Source organism: Eriocheir sinensis, chromosome 16 (genome assembly GCF_024679095.1).
Source record: "Eriocheir sinensis breed Jianghai 21 chromosome 16, ASM2467909v1, whole genome shotgun sequence".
Taxonomy (NCBI): domain Eukaryota; kingdom Metazoa; phylum Arthropoda; class Malacostraca; order Decapoda; family Varunidae; genus Eriocheir; species Eriocheir sinensis.
Window position 1 is genome coordinate 19,637,083 of NC_066524.1, and position 27,535 is coordinate 19,664,617.

At 42.3% G+C, this 27,535-nt stretch overlaps 2 protein-coding genes and 1 long non-coding RNA gene across 3 annotated transcripts in view; 2 read left to right on the forward strand and 1 right to left on the reverse strand.

Moving 5' to 3' along the window:
- On the reverse strand, positions 1-26,636 carry LOC126999499 (uncharacterized). Its single transcript, XR_007753383.1, has 2 exons — positions 26,030-26,636; positions 1-1,479 (listed from the first exon to the last, which is right to left on the reverse strand). It is a non-coding gene; the product is annotated as an uncharacterized LOC126999499 (long non-coding RNA).
- The window catches only part of LOC126999491 (uncharacterized), a 57,259-nt gene that overhangs the window by 13,042 nt on the left and 16,682 nt on the right, over positions 1-27,535 (forward strand). Inside the window, exons 9-15 of the mRNA XM_050862137.1 lie at positions 9,913-10,134; positions 11,439-11,664; positions 12,230-12,274; positions 13,121-13,244; positions 15,931-16,131; positions 16,827-16,976; positions 22,579-22,756. Of these exons, the coding sequence (XP_050718094.1) occupies positions 9,913-10,134; positions 11,439-11,664; positions 12,230-12,274; positions 13,121-13,244; positions 15,931-16,131; positions 16,827-16,976; positions 22,579-22,756 (1,146 nt within the window). The remainder of the gene's footprint in view (positions 1-9,912; positions 10,135-11,438; positions 11,665-12,229; positions 12,275-13,120; positions 13,245-15,930; positions 16,132-16,826; positions 16,977-22,578; positions 22,757-27,535) is intronic.
- Positions 1-27,535, forward strand: part of LOC126999496 (uncharacterized) — a 48,965-nt gene that overhangs the window by 539 nt on the left and 20,891 nt on the right. The window lies entirely within an intron of this gene.

The following is a 27,535-nucleotide window of genomic DNA, read 5'->3' on the forward strand; positions in this document are numbered from 1 at the left end:
TCTTTCTATCTTTTTTTATTTGCTCGTCTCTCGTTCTGAAAGCCCCTTCTATTTACTAGTTATCATATCGTCTATATTACTCCTTTTATTATCTTTATTATCTCTATCTGTACTTATTCCTTTCTTTCTTTTCTTCGTCTTCCAATGCTATATAAAACCCATTTCACTGACTATTAATTAATCATCCTCTCGTCTATTCCTCTGTTTTACCATTCCTATTTACATCATTTCATTTATAATTGTCTATTCCTCTGTTTTACCATTCCTATTTACATCATTTCATTTATAATTTCGTTCACGTCCATCGCATTTATGTGGGTTAGTGCTCAAGTCATCTGGTGGCGGGCCGCGGAACTTCACAACCAAACAAGCATACCCTAGTTACCATATTATCGTTAACAGTTAATATATTGAAGATGGTGTCAGTTTCATCTCTTATATCTTCTTATATTTGCTACCTACCCACTTATTTCTTCCATTCCTTCCTGTTTCGTTCCTTATTCCGTGTTTCTCTCCCTTTCTTCCCTTTTCTGGCCCTCCCTTCTCTTTTTTTTACCCCCTCCCTCCTTCTCCCCCTCCATACCTCTCCCTCCCTCTCCCCTCTTCCATCACCACGTGTGTGCACTGGACCCGCGAAATTTAGCTCATTTAAATCGCTTGTTATTACGTTAATCCGCTTCGTTACGTTGTTTGTAAGTGCGTCGATAGATTCATTAGTGATCGAAATCAACGCTGGATCATCGTTTGTGGCAAGGAAATAACGGGGGAGGGGAAAAAAGGTGAGTGCAGTTTTGGATTTTGAATTTTTCTCCGTCTCGCGTTCGCCATCTTACCGTGGGTCAGTGTAAACATGTCAACTTTTTCGGTAATATTTCTGGTTTAATACGTTTATGTGTCTTTATCTTGGGAATATGATGGGGTTCAATGCTGTCTTGTACCTTTGTCCTGGGATTTGATGGCGTTTTAGAGGGTGTTATGTGTTTTGTCTTCGTGTTAGATGTGCACTTACTGAGTCTTACTCTCGTTCGGTTTCGTTGTTTAAAGATTTCGGCTCCTATTCTCAAACGCTTTCGGCTGTCACAACAATAATGTCCAAGGCCACAAGGGAGATTAGTCGGGTTCTCGTGACTATTTTCCACGTCCATGGTGTAGAAGCCTTATTAGACTATCACTAGGCTCACAAAGCTATCCATGGACATACTAACACAGCCTCTACGGAAGCTTTATCAAGTGTGGGTGTGTAAGCCCCGAACCGTTTGAGAACATGGGACGAGTTAGTCCCTTAATTCACACTGTGCGGACTCTGGGCCACGACAACCCAGCGACTTTTATTAGGCCCCCTTCACACTGTACCGACTCAGCATCCGGCGGTCGTTTCTAGACCTCTTTCCGACCATGCGCGACCCTTTCACATCGACATTTCACACCCAAGACTTCGTGTACCCTAGAGACGGGTTGTCGTGGCCCAGAGTCGGTAACCTAATTTAGTCCATTCACAGAGGTACCATGGGCTTTGTCAGGGCCTATGAAGAGGGTGCCGACGAGGACTAACGTATCTGTATGTCTGATTGAGAGAAGGAATAAAAGGAGAACAAGGGAAGGAAAGAATTGTGATGTGTTAAAAGTGGGCTCTTGTGTGTGCTAAAAGCTAGTCATTTGTTTTATAAAAGTTTCATTATTTTATCATTATTTTCTTTTGTCATTATTACTGTTATTATGTGTATTATTATCTTGTGTTAGTCTACTACTGAAAGGAGGAGAGGGGTCACTGTTTAGAGAGAACGGTTTTAGTGGCGACGTTTTATGGGTGACTAAAGAAAATCCACCGTGTTACATTTTTTTCTATTTTATCATTTATTCAACATGTTCCTTCGTTATGTGACTTATAGCGTGTTGTTGTTGATAGAGAACGATTTTATCATCGACGTTTTATAGATGACTAAAGAAAATCTGCCGCGGTATATATATATATATATATATATATATATATATATATATATATATATATATATATATATATATATATATATATATATATATATATATATATATATATATTCTATTGTATCGTTTATTTACGTTTTCCTTCGTTATGTGACTCGTATCATCCGTATAACGTCATTATTGTTCTTACACATACCGCATTTGACGTACTTAGATCTTTTATAGTGTAATATATAGATGAAGATATATCAAAATGAAAGTTTTTAAATACATTGTAGATTTCTTTTAAATATATCTTTAATACATCTCTATTTTAGTAGCAGAAGTTTTAATGTATACCTGAATGTGTGACTGTGGTATACACTTAGAGAGAGAGAGAGAGAGAGAGAGAGTTATGGAGGAGGAAGAAGTAGTGCGTGCTGCCTCCCTTGCGTGTAATAATGATCGGTATTTTTCTCTCCCTCTCTCTATTCTTTTTTTCTATATATCTCTCCATCCATCTTTCTATCTTTCTATCTATCTATCTCTCTAGCTATTTATCTATCTGTTTCTCTTTCCCGAATATCTACTCACACTTTTCTATGGATTTTTTTTTTTTTGGGGGGGGAGGGATTGATTGGATTAATTTGTTCTCAGGTTAAATTGGTTGTTGTTGTTGTTGTTGCTGTTGTTGTTGTTGTTGCCCTTTCTTCTTCTTTTTCTTCTTCTTCTTGTTCTTCTTCTTATTATTATTATTCATACTCCATTAACATTCGTCAGTCGCAACGCCTTATCACAACACGCGAAGAGAAACGATATAAAAAAAAAAAACACTGAACATTTTGCCCCTTCGTCTGTTCTTACGGTCATCCTTTTTAACGCCCAGTTGCTTCACAGAATAACGAGAGACAGAAAAACAACTACAACCATATTTTTTTAGGGTTCAGTCACGTGTTGGAATGTCTGCGCATGAAGAGATCGTTAAACTGATGAGTGCTTACCTGTGCCTGTGTGTGTAGGGCCACGGTGTTGTCTTTGCTTGGTCCACCTGAAAATATGTCCAACAGGTAACTTGATCTGGGAGTCTCACGTTCAAGTATAAACTGGATATTATCTGGATTCTGAATGATTTTTTTTTTATTTCTTATTTTTTTCCTCTCTTTTTCTCCTCGTCTTACATCCTCGGTAAGACAGAAGAAACGTAAAAAATAGTATTCTGGTCTGTATTGCTTCCTAACTCCACTTGCTTCTTAATTCATCTTCTTAAACGTTGTCTTCTTCCTTGTATCACCCGTAAGATAATATAAAAGAACTGTTGTATCCTTCTAAGTGGAGCTATTCTACTCTCCCTCTTATTCCAGTTATTTCTTTCATCCTCCTCTAAGTTATCTGCGTCCTCCTTACATCCCTACAATCATCAGCATCACACGTACACTATGGAACAAAGATCTTTACCAGCGTTCTCCAAACTCTCCTTTGTCACATCCACGAACTTACTCCACCCTACAGTGAGACCAGATTGGCGAGGTCGTTTTAGCGTTGGTTCCTGCGGGTTATATCCTCCTCTCTGCTCTGCCTCATAGTCCTAGCACCTGTCTCTTCCTCGCGTATGTTTGGTGTAGGTAACATTATAAGAGGAAGAGATACCAAAAACGACCTCGCCAATCTGGCCTCACTATAGTCATCCTTCTCATCTCATCTCATCTCCATCCACGCAGCATCCCTCCTTCTTAAAACCCTCTTATCTTCCACAGCATCCACCACCTCATCCTTCTCTTAGCTCCCATCCATCCCTTCCACTCTATCCCTCTTGACACCCTCCCAATAGTAAAACAGCCTTTCTACAATACACCACCACGCAACGCCCCTCCCACTAACACCCCTTCCCCTCCTACCTCCCCCATTTAGGTCCTTCAACCGTATCCTTGAGAAAAATGCATTAGAAGTTACCTAGTCAATTACCGATTAAACACCTTCTAATACAAGGTTCTTTACGTGTGAAATAAGACTCTTGAACTGTTGAAGGATGTAGAGTGTAAGTAAGGTTGAGAAATTCGATAAGTAAGTGTAAAGGAATGAGTTAAATGCATATAAAAAGTTACCCAGTCAATCAAAGAAGCTCGTAATTATTTTCATCTTATATTAGTGTGTTTACGTGTAACATAAAACTCTTGAGCTGTCGAAAGATGTATCACTCTTGACGCGTTTAAATTCAAGGTCTGGCCAGATAGTTTTCTCGAGCTTCTTTTATATATCACTTTTCACGACTGAGTTTGTAATACGTCGATGTAGCTCTATGAAAATCCAACACAGCTAACTAACTGCGTCCCAAAGATGAAGTATAAAAGCCAATTAACTCTTAACTGACACTACTGGGACGGGTAAAAGCTTGTAATGTTTCGACCTAACTCTGAAAACCCAAAAAGCTGACTAACGCCGTCCCAAAGATGAAATATAAAAGCCAAATCATTCTTAACAAATACTAGTAGGACAGGTAAAAGCTTGTAATGTGCCGACCTAACTCTGAAAACCCAAAACATTTACCTAACTCCGTCACCAAGATGAAAATTATATAAAAGCCAAACACCACTTAATGAATATATAACAAGACTTGGACGAGATCTAGCATAAGTTGGGTTGGTAGAATCGATGCCGGACCCAAACCTCAAACTTGACCTTGCCCTTGCCAGAGAACGGAAGGAAGCTGTAAACTCGCATCGGCGGCCTCCAAGCGCCAGTGTGCGTTAGGGAGTCAGGGAGGAAGGTGCGCATGCTCGTCACTGCTCCTGCCTCCTACTCACTGACTTTCTCTCGTCGCTTTAGACCGGGAACTGAAAATAACTAGCCATGGAGAAAAACATGAACCACGACTCTGCTTCTGATAGTCCCAACCAAGCTGAAAAACACGTTAATACTGACGAAACAAGCGAAAATAGGGAGGAAACGTTTGAAAATGAGATTGCGAAAGAGATGAGTGAAAATAGCGAGGGACACGAACGGAATACAGCTGATACAAGTACAGGAAAGGAGGAACATGTGGAGGGTGAGACCAAGGCTATGCCTGCAGGCGACGAACAGCTGTGTCTAACCTCCGGTACCCCTGTGGACAGAATATCATCCGCAGGTAATTCTGACAAGTGTCCCATCCTACCGACAAGACCGAGGAGGAAAAGCAGAACAAACAGCGACACACCGAGACCAGACGAGGAGGAGAAAGAAAAACAGGAGGAAAAAGCACACGGAGACAGAGGAGAGAGTGAAGGTCAAGCGGAGGAGGAGAAAGTACTAGAAGATAAAGAAGAAAGTGAGAGTGAAGGAAAGGAGGAAAAAGAGGAAGATGGGGAAAAGAAGAGAGAGGAGGCAAGTTTAACAAATACCGGAAGGGAGGAAAATGGAAAAGTAAGTGCAGAGAAAGAGGAAAATCAGATACAGGGAACACAAACAGACAAACACGAGGACATCAAACCAACACCAACACGGAGGAACAGAAAGAAAAACACCCTCAACGAAAACCCGCAAACCAAAGAAGACAAAAACCTTAACCTAGAAGAAGGGAAAAGGGAGTTAACGGAGAACGAGAAGAAGAAGAAGAAAATGGAAGAAGAGGAGGGTGAAAAGAGGTCTCTGGTGGGGATGAAGAAGGAGCTGGGTCTCGTCAACTGCGTGGGTATCATCGTGGGTAACATCATAGGCACGGGAATCTTCATCTCGCCCGGGGCCGTCCTACAGTACACGGGCTCAGTCGGGATGTCACTTATCGTATGGATCGTCTCAGGCCTCGCTATCATCGTCGGCGCCCTCGTCTACTGCGAATTAGGTGGGTTAACCCGCCCGCTGCGATTGGCACGGCTTTGGCTTTCACTTGTGGCCTGGTAACATACAGTCCCAGGTCTATCTCTGCCTCTGTGGTGGATGGTGGAGTGTTTCCCATGTGGTATTGGTGTTTTTTTTTTTTGTTTTTTTTTTTTTTTTACAGCAAAGGAGACAGTTCAAGGGCACACAAAAAGCAAACATTAATAAAAAAAAAAGCCCGCTACTCACTGCTCCTAAAAAGAATCCAAAGAGGTGGCCGAAAGATAGGTCAGTTTCGGGAGGAGAGGTGTCCTGATACCCTCCTCTTGAAAGAGTTTAAGTCGTAGGCAGGAGGAAATACAGATGAAGGAAGATTGTTCCAGAGTTTACCAGCGTGAGGGATGAAAGAGTGAAGATGCTGGTTAACTCTTGCATAAGGGGTTTGGACAGTATAGGGATGAGCATGAGTAGAAAGTCGAGTGCAGCGGGGCCGCGGAAGGGGGGGAGGCATGCAGTTAGCAAGTTCAGAAGAGCAGTCAGCGTGGAAATATCGATAGAAGATAGAAAGAGAGGCAACATTGCGGCGGAATTTAAGAGGTAGAAGACTATCAGTATGAGGAGGAGAGCTGATGAGACGAAGAGCCTTAGCCTCCACTCTGTCCAGAAGAGCTGTGTGGTGGAGCCCCCACACATGAGATGCATACTCCATACGAGGGCGGACAAGGCCCCTGTATATGGACAGCAACTGTGCAGGGGAGAAGAACTGGCGGAGACGGTACAAAACGCCCAGCCTCGAGGAAGCTGATTTAGTAAGAGATGAGATATGAAGTTTCCAGTTGAGATTTTGAGTTAAGGATAGACCGATAATGTTTAGTGTTGAGGAAGGTGATAGCTGGGTGTTGTCAAAGAATAGGGGATAGTTGTTTGGAAGATTGTGTCGAATGGATAGGTGGAGAAACTGTGTTTTTGAGGCGTTGAAGGACTCCAGGTTCTTCTTGCCCCAATCGGAAATAATAGTAAGGTCTGAGGCTAAGCGTTCTGCAGTCTCCAGCCTTGAGTCGTTAAGTTCCTGAAGGGTGGGTCTTCTATTAAAAGAAGTTGAATAATGCAGAGTGGAATCATCGGCGTAGGAATGGATAGGACAGTTCGTTTTGGAAAGAAGATCATCAATGAACAACAGAAAAAGAGTGGGAGATAGGACAGAACCCTGTGGGACACCACTGTTAATAGATTTAGGAGAAGAACAGTGACCGTCTACCACGGCAGAAATAGAACGGTCAGAAAGGAAACTGGAGATAAAGGTACAGAGAGAAGGATAGAAACCGTAGGAGGGTAGTTTTGAAAGCAAAGATTTGTGCCAGACCCTATCAAAAGCTTTTGATATGTCCAGCGCAATAGCAAAAGTTTCACCGAAACGGCTAAGAGAGGATGACCAAGAGTCAGTTAAGAAGGCTAGGAGATCACCAGTAGAACGCCCCTTGCGGAACCCATACTGGCGATCAGATAGAAGGTCAGAAGTGGAAAGGTGCTTTTGAATCTTCCGGTTAAGGATTGATTCAAAAGCTTTGGATATCCCTTCACTGGTAGCCTGATAACATATAGTCCCAGGTCTTTCTCTGCCTCTGTGATGGATGGTGGAGTGTTTCCCATGTGGTATTGGTATGCTGGATATCCCTTCACTGGTAGCCTGATAACATATAGTCCCAGGTCTTTCTCTGCCTCTGTGGTGGATAGTGGAGTGTTTCCCATGTGGTATTGGTATGCTGGATGTCCCTTCACTGGTAGCCTGATAACATATAGTCCCAGGTCTTTCCTTCTTTGGTGGTTAGTGGAGTGTTTCCCATCTGGTATTGGTATGCTCGATATCCCTTCACTGGTAGCCATGTCTGCCCTCGTATGGAGTATGCATCTCACGTGTGGGGGGGCTCCACTCACACAGCTCTTCTGGACAGAGTGGAGTCTAAAGCTCTTCGTTTCATCAACTCTCCTCCTCCTACTGATAGTCTTCTACCTCTTAAATTCCGCCGCGATGTTGCCTCTCTTTCTATCTTCTATCGATATTTCCACGCTGACTGCTCTTATGAACTTGCTAACTGCATGCCTCCCCTCCTCCCGCGGCCCCGCTGCACACGACTTTCTACTCATGCTCATCCCTATACTGTCCAAACCCCTTATGAAAGAGTTAACCAACATCTTCACTCTTTCATCCCTCACGCTGGTAAACTCTGGAACAATCTTCCTTCATCTGTATTTCCTCCTGCCTACGACTTGAACTCTTTCAAGAGGAGGGTATCAGGACACCTCTCCTCCCGAAATTGACCTCTCTTTCTGCCACCTCTTTTGATTCTTTTTTAGGAGCAGCGAGTAGCGGGCTTTTTTTATTATTGTTTCCTTTTTTGTGTGCCCTTGAGCTGTCTCCTTTGTTGTAAAAAAAAAAAAAAAAGCCTGATAACATATAGTCCCAGGTCTTTCTCTGCCTCTGTGGTGGGTAGTGGAGTGTTTCCCATGTGATATCGGTATGCTGGATATCCCCTCCCAAGGTCCATGACTTTACATTTTTCTTCATTGAATTGTAGCAGCCACTTTTTTTTCCACTCCTGCAGCTCGGTGAGTCTTCTTGTAGGAAATCCGCAGTCAAGGGGTTTTAAAGACTGCCCTTTCTCTCTCTCTGCCGTTCTCCAATTAGGTTGGGTTGAATCCTCTATCCTCTCTTCATCTACCCTTCTCCAGCTAAGTGTTTCAAAGCCTCTATATTTTCCATCTGTTCCTTTATCGAAGTTAGTGGGGTGAAGTCTCTATCCTTTTCCTCTCTGCCCTTTACCTATATTAAAATTTTCCTCTCTGCTCTTTACCTATTATTATTATTATTATTATTATTATTATTATTATTATTATTATTATTATTATTATTATTTTGAGTTTGAAAGGGCATCAGGGAAAAATAAAGCATTGGTATAGACCTAAACAGAGTCTCGTCGATGAGCAATGATATGAAAACTAAGAGAAAGACAGTTCAGTAAGGTAGAAAGACAGGGAGAGGGAGAGTAAAATAAGAAGATTGAGAAAGAGCGGGCGAGGAGGGACAGAAATCTTACCTTGTCGGGGGAGTTTTGTAATGCGTTCGTGGAATCAATTACTTTGCTTACGTTGTTGTTATGTTTATACTGGAGGTGGAGAGAATTTAAAGGGTTGCATAAAAGAAACTGGATATCTTGTGCCTCCGTCTCTCCTCCCTTTTCCATTCGTCGGTCTTACAAGGCAACCAAGAACGTTTTTTTTTTTTTTTTCAACTGCCTCCCTTGCTGCAAACACACACACACACACACACACACACACACACACACACACACACACACACACACAGGCAGTAGATCACGCCCAAGCATCCACAATAGGGTTTTATCTTCCAAATTTGCTGCATTAATTAGCCGGCGAGGGCATCCAGAATTAATAACAGTGACCTGCTCACAATTAATCAGTCACTGAGGGCATGCGTGGGGGAGCGTTGCCTCGCCCACTCAACGAAGCCATCCCCACTGAGCATGTCTCCATTCTGGCGTCTTGCATAATTTAGTTAGTATAGTCGATGAAAATAGTGAATGTTGTAGTTTTTTTTAATGTAGCTTCACCTCATCATACTCATTTAGGTCCATCGTCATCACTTCCAACAAACTCATTTTACTTACCTGTTATAGATAAGATGATTCTTCAGAGCTAAATTTTACATGCATTTAGCGTTTAAACCCTTACCTCACCTGTAACTCCTAATATACTAGCCCTTAAATACACACAGACACCTTCAATCATCTTACCTGTGTTTCTTAATGAGTCACAGAGCTAAATTTTACATGCATTAGGCGTTTGAACCTTAACCTTTCCTGTAACTCCTAATATACTAGCCCTTAAACACACACACACACACACACACACACACACACACACACACACACACACACACACACACACACACCTTTAATCATCTTACCTGTGTTTCTTAATGAGTCACACAAACACCATTTTTATTCCCACAGGTTATAGATACATTGATTCTTCAGAGCTAAATTTTACATGCATTTGGCGTTTAAACCCTAACCTTACCTGTAACTCCTAATATACTGGCCCTTAAATACACACAGACACCTTAAATCATCTTACCTGTGTTTCTTAATGAGTCACACGAACACCTTTTATCCACAGGTACGATGATTCCTCAAAGCGGCGGGAACTACACTTATCTGCACGAGGCGTTTGGACCCCTACCCGCCTTCCTGTACGTGTGGATGTTCGTGATGGTGGGTATGCCAGGTAGCCGGGCCGTCGTCGCGCTCTCCTTCGCCAATTACGTGACGCAGCCCTTCTTCCCCGACGGCTCCAAACCTCCTGAAGCTGCCGTGAAGATGATTGCGATACTGCTGATTCGTAAGTGATGGTTTGGGATGGGTTTAAGTAGGTCAGATTCTTTATCATTAACATTAGCGTCATTGTGTCTACTATCCATATCAGACCCCATGACACACCGCTTTTCGCAAATATCTTTCAAACGAAGACTCGGATCAGCATGGTGCTGTGGCACGGATTGTTTCACACACTCCGCTAATTTTTGACGCTATTGTGGACTGCCAGATGCGGTTAATTATGGAGTTTACTCTTGACTGTGATGGCAAAACCTACGTGAGCCACTCACACATTCGGACAGGTGAGGCGTGACGTATTTGTGACGTGTATCCACCAACTACCTCAACCCCTGGCTTCCCCTACTCCAACCCCCCCTTTCCCTCCCTCCTACCCTTCTCTCTCTCTCTCTCTCTCTCTCTCTCTCTCTCTCTCTCTCTCTCTCTCTCTCTCTCTCTCTCTCTCTCTCTCTCTCTCTCTCTCTCTCTCTCTCAGTGTACATGAGATGTAGAGAGAAAGAGAGAGAGAGAGAGTGAGAGAGAGAAAGAGCGTGGGGGAGAAAGAGGAGGGTAGGAGGGAGGGAAAGGGAGGGGTTGGAGTAGGGGAAGCCAGGGGTGGAGGTAGTTGGTGGATACACGTCACAAATACGTCACGCCTCACCTGTCCGAATGTGTAAGTGGATCACGTAGGTTTTGCCATCACAGTCAAGAGTAAACGCCATAATTAACCGCATCTGCCAGTGCACAATAGCGTCAAAAATTAGCGGAGTGTGTGAAACAATCCGTGCCACAGCACCATGCTGATCCGAGTCTTCGTTAGAAAGATATTTGCGAAAAACGGTGTGTCATGGGGTCTGATATGGATAGTAAGTCATTTTAAACTTTCCAACGTAGCCTTGAAGATGACTGGTATACTTCTGGGGGGTTAGTTTTTTTTTAGGATGAGCTGTAATGTGCAGTGTGTGTGTGTGTGTGTGTGTGTGTGTGTGTGTGTGTGTGTGTGTGTGTGTATCCTCATTGAATCCTCACATCCTCATCCTATTCTTATCTTTCATTTCTACCCGGTCACTTAATTCTCTATCTCCCCTATACCCATCTTTCCCCTCACTTTCTATCTTCCATCTTCTCACTTTCAATCACCGTCCTTCCCCCTTTCATATTCCTCACACTCCTGTTCTTCCCTTTCCTCCCTATACATTCACTTTCACTTCTCTATCTCTCCTATACCCATCTTTCCCCTCACTTTCAATCTTCTATCTTCACACTTTCAATCACCGTCCCTCCCCCATCATATTCCTCACCATCTAATCTCTACCTTCTATTCCCCCACAGTTGCTCTCACTTTCGTCAACACTCGGCGGGTGCGTTGGGCCACCAGGGTACAGGACAGTCTGGCCCTGTTGAAGGTCGTGGTGCTAATCATGATCATTGTCGTCGGGCTTTTCCACCTCTCACGCGGCACCACTGACAACTACGAGGACCCGATGGAAGGGACCGTGACCAACCCGAGCCTCGTAGCCCTCGCCTTCTACCACACGTTCTATGCCTACGAGGGATGGTGAGGTGCCGGTGCTTGTGTGTGTGGGATGGTGGACACTGGAGGCGTTCAGAAATTGGGAAGGAGAGAGAGAGAGAGAGAGAGAGAGAGAGAGAGAGAGAGAGAGAGAGAGAGAGAGAGAGAGAGAGAGAGACTGAAGGGATGAGTAAAGGATAGGCAGGGAGAGAGGTGGATGTTGGAAAGAGTGTGTGGATAGGTGTGTGTGTGTGTGTGTGTGTGTGTGTGTGTGTGTGTGTGTGTGTTTGTGTATCAGGAAGAGTATATTATAGGTAGAGAAAAAAAGGTTATTGAAGTTATTGTGAATGGATGGATGTGTAGATGGATGTATAGTAGAATGAACTGTATGAGAAAGAGAAGGAGAGTAGATGATAATGAATAGATGAATAGATGAAAAGGAAGATAATGGAAAAACAAGATTGTGTGTGTCTTATTTTATTTTTTTTAACTGTAGAAGAAAGTCGGGAGATACTTTTTACCGTTAACTTATCCATTTCTTTTTCCTTATATATTTTCCTCCTATATGTTATTCTACTTACTTATTTTTCTTTATTTCTTTATTTAATAGGGACAGCCTCAACGAGATCATGGAGGAACTCAAGGATCCGTCCAGGTAAGAAACTCAGGTGAACACACACACACACACACACACACACACACACACACACACACACACACACACACACACACACACACACACACACACTAGAGAGAGAGAGAGAGAGAGAGAGAGAGAGAGAGAGAGAGAGAGAGAGAGAGAGAGAGAGAGAGAGTAGGACAAGCAAGCAATTCATCAAGCAAACACTAACACACTAACACTGACACACTAACTCACTATCACAATGATACCATACAAAAAAATACCCCCTGAACCTTTAAAACATTCCCCTTAAACTTTCCTCTTTGCCCCTTTTAAACCATCACCTTCCCTCACTTTCCTCACCTTCGTCTCATTTTCCTTCACTTTCTCATCATTTATTCTTCCTCATCCTTCTTCACTTTCCCTCTTCAATTTTATCATCTTCACACACAGTCATTCTCTTTCATATTCCTCCCAAACTTACCACTTTCTTTCATCTTCATCCTCCTTCATATTCCATTCACGATCTATCCCTCCCATCAACCTTCACCTTCACAGCATCATCGTTTTCCTTCACCGTCATTCCCCGTCACTCACTTTCCCTCCTTCACTCTCTCTAACCCAGCTTTCCCCTCGCTTTCCCTCTCATCACTTTCTTTCACCTTCACATCATCACCGTTTTCCTTTACCATCATTCCCAGTTACTCATTGTCTCTCCTTCACCTTCTCTAACCCAGCTTTCCCCTCACTTTCCCTCTCATCATATTTTTTTCACCATCCTTCCTCGCATATGTACCCCTCACCAACCCTCATCTTCACAGTATCACCATTTCCCTTCATGATCATTCCCCCTCGCTCTCACCTTCCCCTCACCTTCAGGAACATGCCCCGCGCCATCGCCATCTCCGTCATCACCGTCATAATCATTTACGTCCTTACCAATGTCGCCTACTTCGCTGTGCTGCCCAAGGAACTCATGCTGTCCTCTCCTGCTGTGGCTGTGGTGAGTATGGGAGGAAGGGGCAGAGAGTAGTGAAGGAGGGAGAGTATTTAAGAAGTAAGGGAAGAAGGGAGAGAGAGGGGCAAGAGGGAGGAGGGAGGAGAGTATGGAAGGGGTATAAGGAAAGAAGGAAGAAAGAGTGGGGAGAGAGGAAAGGAGAGTATAGAAGAGGTAAGGGAAGATGGAAGAAAGATTGGGGCGAGAGGAATTGAGATTATAGAAGGGCTAAGGGAAGGAGGAAGAGAGAATTTAGAAGAGATGAGTCAAGGAATCGGGAGAGAGTATAGGCAGGGAAAGGAGAAAATAACTGAGGAAGGAAGGTTAGATATAGAGAGATATGGTGATGAATTAAGGTCTTAGTAGGGAGAGAAATAGAGTGAAGGGGACGGAGGAGGGTAAAAGAATAATGAGTTAAGGAAATGGGAAGGAGTAGAGACAGGTAGAAGGATAAAAGAATTGAGAAAAGAGAATTAGAGATAGAGAGAGAGTGGGGTGAGAGAGAGAACGGAGAAGAGAAGGAGAAAAAGAGAGAGGAATGGAGAGTGAATACAGATAAAAGAGAAAAGAAATTGGAGAGAGAGAGAGAGAGAGAGAGAGAGGAGGAAAGGAATGAAGAGTAGAAATGTGTGACCCAGATTAGGAGAGACAAAAGAAGTGAATTTACTTTTGACAACGAATAAAGATAAACAGGAAAGAAATGAAAAGGGACGATGAGCTGGGTGACATGGGTGAAGGTTGTGAGGTAAGTGAGGTGGGTGACGAGAGGGTGAAAGTGAACGTGTAAGTCAAAACGTGTGTGTAAGTAAGTAAGTAAGTAATGTTTATTGCCATAATATACACACATTGATATATACATATAAATATAATTATAATTCTGGCAACGAATCTAGCCTCTCAAGCCGAAGCTTCCCGACAGACTGTATATTTATTTCATTGCACTATTAATATCTTTCTAAAGGTTGCAGATAGCTCCCAACCATAAAGCTAAATACAAATATACAATAAATAACAACATTAACTATAATACCAGATGAAGTTATAATAGTTATATCTAAAATGTTAACTATAATAACAACTACAACAGCATCAACAATAATAATAATAATAACAATAATAATAATAATAATAATAATAACAATAATAATAATAATAATAATAATAATAATAATAACAATAATAAAAATAATATGGACAATAGTACTATGCAATTCACTGATTAGATTTAATAATGTAAATTTGTGTTCATGTTTCAGGAATAAATTATAATTTTAACCGTGATTGTTTTGGATTGCAAATAAGTGTGTTTTTACTGACTTTTTAAATAGAGAGAAATTATTACTATTAAGGAGATTTTTTATTTCTACTGGCAAAGAATTCCAAACTTGAGGTCCTGAGCATAAAATACTATTTCTGAAAAGAACTGTCCTGAACTGTGGAGAGATAAGGTTTATATTGTTCCTGCGCGTATTATGCAATGTATTAATAACTTGAAAAGGATGAGTTCCATGCATCAGTGCGAGGTTTTTATAAATAAATAATAGTAGAAAATAACAATGAATGTTTTTAAAATTAAGAAATCTATGTGTGGAAAATACGTTATGTGTGGAATCAAACTTGTTCATATAAAACATACACCTAAATATCTTATTTTGAGAAACCTGAAGATTTTTAAGAAAGGAAGGCCACGTACACGCCCACACAGATACACAATAAATGAGTGTGTGTGTGTGTGTGTGTGTGTGTGTGTGTGTGTGTGTGTGTGTGTGTGTGTGTGTGTGTGTTTGCGTCTTGCGGCGAATTCGGGGACGCTGAGGACGGAGAAAGTTCGCGTGTGTGTGTGTGTGTGGTTGGGGAGGGGGGGGGGGGTTGTGTGGGTGTTTGTGTGGGTGTTTGTGGGTGTATGTGAGTCAGAATTTACAGGTTAGGTCGCAGAACATTCATGGTTTGACATTTTCTTTGCCATTTGTGAAAGCAGTCCGATTTATACAGGAAAACAATAACAATAACAACAACGTCAACAACAACAACAACAACAATAATAATAATAATAATAATAATAATAATAATAATAATAATAATAGTGGTAGTAATAATAATAACTAATAATGATGATGAAGAAAACAAATAGAAATCTTAACTTGGAAAACCCAGAGTGACTTTACTTTTACTTTCTCTCCTTTCCTCTCTCCCTCCTGCCTTCCCTCTCTCTCTCTCTCTCTCTCTCTCTCTCTCTCTCTCTCTCTCTCTCTCTCTCTCTCTCTCTCTCTTCCTTCTTTCTAAACTTTCCAATGCATCCTTATAGGTTGACTTTCTCTCCGTCGTCTAAGCTTCCTCTGACCAGCTTCCAACTTTCCCTCCGTTTCTCCTTTCTTTCAACTTTTCTCTCCATTCTTTTCTTCCATTTCATTACGTCTTTCTTTTCTTTCACCTCCTATTTCCGTCTCTTTTTTTCCATCTCCCTCTCTCTCCTTTCCTTTATCTCTCCGTCTCTCCCATTCTTTCATCTCTTTCCGTCCCCTTTCTTTCTTCCATCTCCTTCTTTCAATCCCTTTCCACGTCCCTCACTCATCATTCAATTCCCTCCCATATCAACTAATTCCACCCTTTTCTTCCTTTTCTTTACATCCACACATTCGGCAAACTTCATTTATGCATACATTCAACAAGCTTCCCTTTTCTCTCTCTCTAGACCTTCGGTAACCTTGCACTCGGCGTCATGGCTTCGACCATTCCCATTTTCGTCGCCTGTTCCATCATGGGGGGACTCAACGGCTTACTCCTCCTCGGCTCGCGTATTCTCTACGTGAGCGCGCGCCGTGGCCAGCTCCCCCGCGCGCTGTCCCTCGTCCACGTCAACAACAGCACGCCCATCACGTCCCTGGTCTTCATGGTGGGTTGTTTTGCTATCTGAGAGGGGTTGGGTTTTGATATTTCTCTCCCTTATTCATTTGTTGTTAAATTTCTTCTTGGTGGATACTAGGAAAGGTTAAATCTCACTGGTGGATGCTGGGAAAGGTTAAATCTTATTGGTGGATGCTGGGAACGGTTAAATCTTATTGGTGGATGCTGGGAACGGTTAAATCTTATTGGCGGATGCTGGAAAGGGTTGAATCTTATTGGTGGATGCTGGGAACGGTTAAATCTTATTGGCGGGTGCTGTCTTACTGGTGGATGCTGGGAAAAGTTAAATCTCATTGGTGGATGCTGGGAAATGTTAAATCTTATTGGTGGATGCTGGGAAGGCTTAAATCTTATTGGTGGATGCTGGGAAAGGTTAAATCATACTAGTGGATGCTGGGAAGGCTTAAATCTTATTGGTGGATGCTGGGAAAGGTTAAATCATACTAGTGGATGCTGGGAAGGCTTAAATCTTATTGGTGGATGCTGGGAAAGGTTAAATCCTATATTGGTGGATACTGGGAACGGTTAAATCTTATTGGTGAATGCTGAGAAAGGTAAATCTTATTAGTGGATACTGGGAAAGGTTAAATCATATATATTGGTGGGTGCTGGGCTGGCGTGGATGGAGGTTATGTGCACAGGTAATGATGATTGCTTAATGATCCGTCCCTGTCCGTTCCGCAGGCTGGTATGTCCATGATTATGTTTATGACCTCCGACGTGCGAGTCCTCATCAACTACATGGGCTTTACAAGTAACCTGATGGGCGTCGCCTGCATTGGTTCCTTCTTCTGGTTCAGAGTGAAGAAACCCGACCTGGCGAGACCAATTAAGGTGCGTAAGACAGGTGAAGGGGGTGAGGGGCGAGAGGCAGGTAGAGTAAGAAGTATTTTTAAACATAAGATATGATATTCCTTTCTTTCTCTCTCCTTCTCTTTTCTCCATTCCCCTCTCCTTCCTTCCCCTCTCTCTTCCCTCCATCCCTCTTATTTCTCCTCCTCTTTGCTTTTCTATTTTTTCTTCCCTGTCCTTCCTCTTTTCCTTCCTTTTTCTCCCTTACCTATTATTTCATTTACCCAGTTCGCCTGCTTGAAGAGCCTCTCGGGAGAAGTTGCTGGTGTTTCATGGACTGTTTTGTGACGCTAGGGGTAGTTTAACACGGCTTCTGTACCTTGAATGGAAAAAAACACCCATGAAAACCCTATTAATCTTCTCTCTGGCCTTTTAAGTCTATTTAAAAAGCCTCTCGGAGAAGTTCCTGGGTTTTCATGGACTGTTTCGTGATGCAAGTGATAGTTTTACCTGGTTTCTGCACCTTGAATGGAAAAAAAACACCCATGAAAACCCAGTTAATCTTCTCTCTGATCTTAGGAAATAGTCGTAATTGGAGACCGATACGTTTAAGGAATATGGAAAAGAGGGGGAAAGATAAGGAGAGATAAGGGAAGAGGGAAAGGAATACAAGAGGAAATCAGGAAGGTGAGAGAATATGATTGATGAGGGATTGCGAGAGTGGTCAGAAGGAGGGAGGGAAGGAGAGAAGGAATGATTGATGGACGTTTGTGAAATTCTGCGACATCCATCCATCTCTTTCTCTGTTTCTCTATATCTATGCCTATATCTATTTTTATTTATCCATCTCTTTCCACAAGTTTATAAAAGAAGCACATTTTCATTACACATTTATTTTTCCTTCTATCTTTCTTTCTCCTCCTCCTCCTAGTCCTCTTCCTCCACTGCAAACAACCAACGAGGATCTACAACGCTCCAATGCGTTACTCTGGGACACCATGACGTCATTCCCTCATCTCCCTACTCCTCCTCCTTCTTCTTCTTCTTCTTCTTCTTTTTCTTCTTCTTCGTTTTCCGAAATTTTGACTCGATCACATACCTCCTGCTCCTCAGCCATCTCCATTTCTCATCCCTCCCCCGCCTCCTCCCTTCCCTCCTCCACCTCATCACCACAGGCCGCCAACACCCCCCCTTCTTCACCCTCCACCACCAGCACCGCCATCACCCCCGCCCCCTCCCCCACCCATCCCACCATCACCACCACGACCTACTCTTCCTCCTCCCCTTCCTCTTCCTCACTCTTCTCTTCCGCCCCTTCCTCCTCCTCCACCTCTGCCCCCTCCGCCACATCCTCAACATCCTCCTCCTCTACTCCCCCCCAGCCAACCCCTTCCGCCTCTTCCTCCTCCTCCGCCTCTGCCGCCTCCTCATACATTTCTTCTCTCCCCTCCTCCACATCCTCAACATCCTCCTCCTCTACTCCTCCCCAGTCAACCCCTTCCGCCCCTTCCTCCTCCTCCGCCTCTGCCACCTCCTCATACATTTCTTCTCCCCCCTCCTCCACATCCTCAACATCCTCCTCCTCTACTCCCCCGCAGTCAACCCCTTCCGCCTCTTCCTCATCTTCCCTTGGCTCCCCCTTGTCCCTCTCCTCTACCAGCCCTCCTAACGGCTCCACGTCCAGTCGCCACCACACTCCCACTCCTCACTACTCATCCATTAGACGCCACAAGACCATTCTTCCTGCTGTGGTCTGCGTAGATCAGACACAGTTTCGGGGCACAGACAAGCTGAAAACATCTGTTAGACTTGTAGGGGACTCGCTGGTTAGAGGTTAATTAACGGAATTCTGCGGCAGGAATACAGAGACGCGGAGGCGTTATTGTATTCCGGGAGCCAAACTGGACGACATTACTTCAGCTGTCGATGCTGTCACGAAACTCGCGAAGGAAGACACAGTTTATTTGATTCACGCGGGGACAAATGACGTTCAGTTTACTCAAACTCAGGCCCTACTATCAAAATACCGTCAGGTCATTCGGCGTTACAAGACCAAGTCCCCTCACGTCATTGTTTCTGGAATTCTACCCAGAATCAGCGCTTACGCCGGCTTCAACAGCAAAGCGAGCAACATCAATACTAGTCTGAAGGAAATTTGTGACGACGAAGGCGTGGCGTTTACAAATGCCTGGCATCACTTCTTTGAGCGCCCAGACTTGTTTTGGAACGATGGACTACACTTGAATGAGGTTAGATCGGCGCGTCTCGGGAGGCTTCTGGACGAGGCAGTGAAAAGCTTGTCGAAAAGCCTTTCAAAAAACGGCGGGCGAGGACGGGGCAAAGGCAGCCCTTGATCAACCAACCCGTAGCGTCAGTGCGACTCACAAGAAACTGTGTAACTAACGACGCCTCCGACAAGCGAACTGGTACAACTCGTCACGGCCACATTTCTATCATGTACACAAATGCACGTAGTTTAATACCCAAAAAGGACGAAATTAGGGCGTATATTGCAACAGAGAAACCAGATGTGGTAGCCATCACAGAGACTTGGGCCAACTCTACTCATCTAGAATCCGAACTGTCATTCCCTGGGTACGAAAGCTTCCACAAAAGTCGAAAGCACAAGAAAGGAGGAGGAGTAGTCTGCTACGTAAAAAGTACACTCCCTGCCATAAAAATAGACAAACAGGACGCAGAGAAATACGATTCTGTCTACGTGGAAATAACCGCAAATAACAAGAAACTAACACTTGCAACCGTATACAGGCCTCCGAAACAACAGGCAGCCGATGACACTGCCCTCTACGAAGAGATTCACTCTGTAACACAAAGCAAGGAAGCAATTATAATTGGGGACTTTAACTGCCCTAACATTGACTGGGGACTGATGACTGGAGATCAAGAGGGTAACAGTCTTATAGAAATGGTGGAGGATTCGTTCCTCACTCAAGTTGTAACTCAACCAACAAGAGAAAACAATCTGCTGGATCTGGTATTAGTAAGCGACCCCGACCTCATTCACGACTGTACAGTTGGTGAGAAACTTAATGGGTGCGATCACCACTTAATCCGTTTTAATATCAATATATGTCACAAACTCGTAGATAATCCGTCAGTGATACCAGATTACAAAAAAGGAAATTTCAACTTAGCCCGTGCGCTGCTTCCCCCTACGACCTGGGACCAACTTGGCATCACCGACAATACAATCGACAACGCGTGGAACGTCTTCAAAGATAAGCTGTTGCAAGTAGAGAAGGCTACAGTGCCTACGAAATCCAGGCGAGTAAATGGGGCCGTAGATCCACCGTGGATGACCAGAGATATAAAAAGGGCAGTAAACCTAAAAAAAAGGAATTATAATTTGATGAAAGAGAATGCTACGGCCGAAGCCAGCACACAGTACCACAACAGCCTCAGAGCTTGTCGCAGCGTTATTCGGAGTAGCAAACGCAACTATGAAAAGCAAATAGCGCGCGAAATCAAAACTAACTCCAAGAAATTCTTCACGTACATAAGATCGAAAAAGAAAGCAAAATCCAATATTGGTCCCCTGACAGACGAGACTGGATCTGTAATTCAAGACAGTAAACAGATGGCCAGAATCATCAATAGTAATTTCGCATCCGTATTCACAGTCGAGGACATCGAAACCATTCCCGAGGGTCCTGACCCGCCGAGTGAGATCACGCCGCTGGAAATTGACACAATATGCGACCAAGAAGTAAAAAAGTACTTGGACAAACTCGACACGAACAAGTCAACGTGACCCGACAGTTTGTCCCCGCGGTTATTAAAAGAGCTTAAACAACAAATACTTCAACCACTCACTAACATATTCAACCGGTCAGTCCAACTAAACAAGGTCCCGGAAGACTGGAAGATGGCGAACGTAACACCGATTTTCAAAAAAGGAGACAAAAGCGTTGCATTAAACTACAGGCCCATAAGTTTGACATCAGTGGCAGGAAAAATACTCGAAAAGATTATTAGAGATAAACTTGTTAAGTTTCTAGAAAACAATAATATAATCTCCGACACCCAGCATGGCTTCAGAAACAAGCGCTCCTGCCTAACGAATTTATTAGACTTCTTCCAAGGTATATATAAGAACTGGGATGCCCACATTCCCAGTGATGTTATATACCTGGACTTTCAGAAAGCCTTCGATAAGGTACCGCACGAGCGACTCCTTAAGAAACTGCACTCGGCGGGCATCGGAGCCAATCTGATCGCGTGGATAAGAGATTGGCTCACCGACAGAAAACAACGAGTACTACTCAACGGACAGCCTTCCGATTGGTTTCCAGTCACTAGTGGAGTGCCTCAAGGGTCAGTGCTGGGACCCATCCTCTTTATCATATATATCAATGACCTAGAATCAGGACTGAAATCCACAATATCGAAATTTGCAGATGACACCAAGGTGGTTGGAGATGCCCTCACAAAGACCGACTGCGAAATCATTCAGAAAGACCTCAGTCACATTATCGAATGGTCGGAAAAATGGCAAATGTCTTTTAATGTTGACAAATGCAAAGTCATGCACATTGGGTCCCAAAATAGTAACCATACATACATCATGAATGGGAGACCTCTGCAAGCGATGCAGGAGGAAAAGGATCTTGGAGTCACTATCAGCAGTGACCTGAAACACGCGAATCACTGTAAAAAAGCATACAACAAGGCCAACATTATGCTCGGGTTCATAGCGAGGAACTTCGAGTGTAAAACACCAGACGTGATGCTATCCTTGTATAATTCCATGGTAAGACCGCACCTCGAGTATGCAGTGCAGTTCTGGTCTCCCAATTACAGAAAGGACATTGCTCTACTGGAAAGGATTCAACGACGCGCCACAAAGATGATTCCAACCTTCAGGGCTCAACCGTACGAGGAACGACTCAAGCGACTCAATCTCTTTACATTGGAGAAAAGACGCCTACGAGGGGATATGATTCAAGTCTTCAAGTATCTAAAAAAGTTCAATAACGTCGATTACTCCAAATTCTTTGAACTGCAAACCAACTCAAAAACTAGAAATAACGGTTTACCCATTCAGTCGAGTCGATGTAACACAGACATTGGAAGGAGTTTCTTTTCAAACCGAGTCATCCGCCACTGGAACAATCTTCCCTCAGAAGTAGTGAATGCGAATACCATCAACTCCTTCAAATATAGAATCGACCGTCATTTCGCTGCGTCGGGAGTAAACTGAATAACGAGGGGCTTCCATCTGCTCCTCAATATCGAGGTGCTTTCATCTGCTCACCAAGCCCCAAGTGGCGATCGAGCAGATTAAATCACCCAAGCGGGCGACCTCGTAATGAGCCAATAGGCTTTCTGTTGCCTGCATTTCCATGTTTCCATGTTTCCATGTTTCTCCTCCTCCTCCTCCTTTCTCTCCCGTTCCAAGCTCCTTTTTATTTTTCTCTTATTTTTCCCTCTTTCTCTTCTTATCTTTTCTTACTTATACCTTTCTCTCTTTGATCTTCTTCTCTATTGTTGCTTTCTGGCCCTCTTTCGTCTCCTCAAACCATCAACATTTTACCTTTTTCTTAACTTTTCACTCTCTTACCTTCTTACTTTTTACTTGCTTTATACTTGGACCTTATAATTGCATCCTCCACTTTTTCAACAGGTGTGGATTGGCTTCCCCGTCATCTACATCGTGCTCTCTGCCTGCCTCTGCGTGTTCCCCGTGGTACAGCAGCCCTTGCAGGTGTTGGCGGCTCTGGTCATCCTAGGCACCGGCATCCCCGTCTACTACCTCCTCGTGAAAAGGCAGAAGAAACCGGAGTGTCTCGCCACAGCCATGGGTAATGCATCTTTGCTTGCTTGGGTTAGGTTAGGTTAGGTTAGGTTAAGTCACTCATGGTCTTGTTTACGTTTTTATTAGTAGAGAAATAAACTAAAGAGCCAAGAAAGTAAGAAAAGAAGAAGGGTGTGGTTAAAATTATGAAGATTGCAAAAAGGAAGAAGGTTACGTTAGGTTAGGTTAGGAATGCAAAAAGGAAGGTTACGTTAGGTTAGGTTAGGTTTGGTTAGGAATGCAAAAAGGAAGAAGGTTACGTTAGGTTAGGTTAGGTTAGTTTAGGAATGCAAAAAGGAAGAAGGTTACGTTAGGTTAGGTTAGGTTAGGAATGCAAAAAGGAAGAAGGTTACGTTAGGTTAGGTTAGGTTAGGTTAGGAATGCAGAAAGGTTAGGTTAGGTTAGGTTAGGAATGCAAAAAGGAAGAAGGTTACGTTAGGTTTGGTTAGGTTTGGTTAGGAATGCAAAAAGGTTAGGTTAGGTTTGGTTAGGAATGCAAAAGGGAAGGTTACGTTAGGTTAGGTTAGGTTAGGTTAGGTATGCAGAAAGGTTAGGTTAGGTTAGGTTAGGTTAGGTTAGGAATGCAAAAAGGAAGGTTACGTTAGGTTAGGTTAGGTTAGGTTAGGAATGCAGAAAGGTTAGGTTAGGTTAGGTTAGGTTAGGAATGCAAAAAGGAAGAAGGTAACGAAGAAAAAGGTAAAAAAAATAAGAAGTTGATGGTAAAAGTAGGTAGTCGAAAGAGGGTTAGAACTTTTTTATTTTGGCCGTTAGCTTTCTTTTTTAGTCTCAATAGCTTTTGATTTCGTTCATTTTTACTGATATGCGTCTATTTATGATTCTGTTTATTATTATTTTTTTATTAGCATGTCTTAGTCATATTTGGTTACCTTTCCTTTTACTTAACCATATATTTTGTTTATTTTAGACTGTATATCTATTTTTTTTCTGATGTAGTATAATTTTGCACGATTACTGTTGCTAGTATTTTCATTTATATAGTAGCAGTAGTAGTAATAGTAGTAGTAATAGTAGTAGTAGTAGTAGTAGTATAAGTAATCATGTGTTAACACCTGGCCCACTTTTCAGACAAGATTACCTTCGTGTGCCAGGTGCTCTTCATGGCTGCACCTGAGGAGACTGCCACCTGAGGCCACCTGTAATCACGCTCGCACCCACTCACTCACAACATTCACTCATATACATTTCCCTTTAATCAGCGCTCACTTTAGTTTTAGTTTCCCATTAAATACTTTCGTTTTCTCTTATATTCCCTTTTATTTCCTTTTATTACTCTTATTCTCATCCACTCCCTAACTCATTCACTTAGTCACTCATCTATATACATTTTCCGTCCAGCTGTGTTAACTTTACCTTTCGTTACCCCATTAAATACCTTCGTTTTCTCATTAATCATCTTCTATTTCTCTCTTATCCTCACCTTCTTCTTATTTTGACCTGTAACCCTTTGTATCGCTTCTTAGGTCCTCCTCCTCTCGCTCATTTACTCACTCATTAATCTATATACATTTTTCTTTCATCTACCTTTAGTCTCCCATTAAATACTCCCGTTTTCTTTCACTCACATGTAGCTACTCGTTTCTTCCGTCTATATTTACATCTCTTCAGTTTACCATTAAAGGTTTGATTTTCTTCTTTACTCATATATACCTCTCTCTCTCTTTATCTATCTCTCTATCTTTTTTTATTTGTTCGTCTCTCGTTCTTAAAGCCCATTCTATTTACTAGCTATCATGTCGTCTATATTACTCTTTTTATCATCTTTATTATCTCTCTATCTGTACTTATTCCTTTCTTTCTTTTCCTCGTCTTCCAATGCTATATAAAACCCATTTCATTGACTATTAATTAATCATCCTCTCGTCTATTCCTCTGTTTTACCATTCCTATTTACATCATTTCATTTATAATTGTCTATTCCTCTGTTTTACCATTCCTATTTACATCATTTCATTTATAATTTCGTTCACGTCCATCGCATTTATGTGGGTTAGTTCAATCTTGCTTCTGTTTACGTGTTTTTTAGAAGAGGGAGAGTAAACTAAAAAGGGCAAGAATGAACAAAAAAATAAGCAGGGTGTTAAAAGATAGTAAGTAGTAAAAAACCAGAAAGGAAAGTAAAAGTTGTCATGATGCAAATGAAGAGTGCTCAAGTCATCTGGTGGCGGGCCGCGGAACTTCACAACCAAACAAGCATACCCTAGTTACCATATTATCGTTAACAGTTAATATATTGAAGATGGTGTCAGTTTCATCTCTTATATCTTCTTATATTTGCTACCTACCCACTTATTTCTTCCATTCCTTCCTGTTTCGTTCCTTATTCCGTGTTTCTCTCCCTTTCTTCCCTTTTCTGGCCCTCCCTTCTCTTTTTTTTACCCCCTCCCTCCTTCTCCCCCTCCATACCTCTCCCTCCCTCTCCCCTCTTCCATCACCACGTGTGTGCACTGGACCCGCGAAATTTAGCTCATTTAAATCGCTTGTTATTACGTTAATCCGCTTCGTTACGTTGTGTCTAAGTGCGTCGATAGATTCATTAGTGATCGAAATCAACGCTGGATCATCGTTTGTGGCAAGGAAATAACGGGGGAGGGGAAAAAAGTGAGTGCAGTTTTGGATTTTGAATTTTTCTCCGTCTCGCGTTCGCCATCTTACCGTGGGTCAGTGTAAACATGTCAACTTTTTCGGTAATATTTCTGGTTTAATACGTTTATGTGTCTTTATCTTGGGAATGTGATGGGGTTCAATGCTGTCTTGTACCTTTGTCCTGGGATTTGATGGCGCTTTAGAGGGTGTTATGTGTTTTGTCTTCGTGTTAGATGTGCACTTACTGAGTCTTCCTCTCGTTCGGTTTCGTTGTTTAAAGATTAATGTCCAAGGCCACAAGGGAGAATAGTCGGGTTCTCGTGACTATTTTCCACGTCCATGGTGTAGAAGCCTTATTAGACTATCACTAGGTTCACAAAGCTATCCATGGACATACTAACACAGCCTCTACAGAAGCTTTATCAAGTGTGGGTGTGTAAGCCCCGAACCGTTTGAGAACATGGGACGAGTTAGTCCCTTAATTCACACTGTGCGGACTCTGGGCCACGACAACCCAGCGACTCTTAGGCCCCCTTCACACTGTACCGACTCAGCATCCGGCGATCGTTTCTAGACCTCTTTCCGACCATGCGCGACCCTTTCACATCGACATTTCACACCCAAGACTTCGTGTACCCTAGAGACGGGTTGTCGATCGTGGCCCAGAGTCGGTAACCTAATTTAGTCCATTCGCAGAGGTACCATGGGCTTTGTCAGGGCCTATGAAGAGGGTGCCGACGAGGACTAACGTATCTGTATGTCTGATTGAGAGAAGGAATAAAAGGAGAACAAGGGAAGGAAAGAATTGTGATGTGTTAAAAGTGGGCTCTTGTGTCTGCTAAAAGCTAGTCATTTGTTTTATAAAAGTTTCATTATTTTATCATTATTTTCTTTTGTCATTATTACTGTTATTATGTGTATTATTATCTTGTGTTAGTCTACTACTGAAAGGAGGAGAGAGGTCACTGTTTAGAGAGAACGGTTTTAGTGGCGACGTTTTATGGGTGACTAAAGAAAATCCACCGTGTTACATTTTTTTCTATTTTATCATTTATTCAACATGTTCCTTCATTATGTGACCTATAGCGTGTTGTTTTTAATAGAGAACGGTTTTAGTATCGTCGTTTTATGGGTGACTAAAGAAAATCTACCTTGTTATATATTTTCTATTTTATCATTTATTTACATGTTCCTTCGTTATGTGATTTATAGCGTGTTGTTGTTGATAGAGAACGATTTTATTATCGACGTTTTATAGATGACTAAAGAAAATCTGCCGCGGTATATATATATATATATATATATATATATATATATATATATATAGATATATATATAGATATATATATATATATATATATATATATATATATATTCTATTGTATCGTTTATTTACGTTTTCCTTCGTTATGTGACTCGTATCATCCGTATAACGTCATTATTGTTCTTACACATACCGCATTTGACGTACTTAGATCTTTTATAGTGTAATATATAGATGAAGATATATCAAAATGAAAGTTTTTAAATACATTGTAGATTTCTTTTAAATATATCTTTAATACATCTCTATTTTAGTAGCAGAAGTTTTAATGTATACCTGAATGTGTGACTGTGGTATACACTTAGAGAGAGAGAGAGAGAGAGAGAGAGAGAGAGAGAGAGAGAGAGAGAGAGAGAGGAAGGGAGGAGGAAGAAGTAGTGCGTGCTGCCTCCCTTGCGTGTAATAATGATCGGTATTTTTCTCTCCCTCTCTCTATTCTTTTTTTCTATATATCTCCATCCATCTTTCTATCTTTCTATCTATCTATCTCTAGCTATTTATCTATCTGTTTCTCTTTCCCGAATATCTACTCACACTTTTCTATGGATTTTTTTTTTTTTTGGGGGGGGGAGGGATTGATTGGATTAATTTGTTCTCAGGTTAAATTGGTTGTTGTTGTTGTTGTTGCTGTTGTTGTTGTTGTTGCCCTTTCTTCTTCTTTTTCTTCTTCTTCTTGTTCTTCTTCTTATTATTATTCATACTCCATTAACATTCGTCAGTCGCAACGCCTTATCACAACACACGAAGAGAAACGATACAAAAAAAAACACTGAACATTTTGCCCCTTCGTCTATTCTTACGGTCATCCTTTTTAACGCCCAGTTGCTTCACAGAATAACGAGAGACAGAAAAACAACT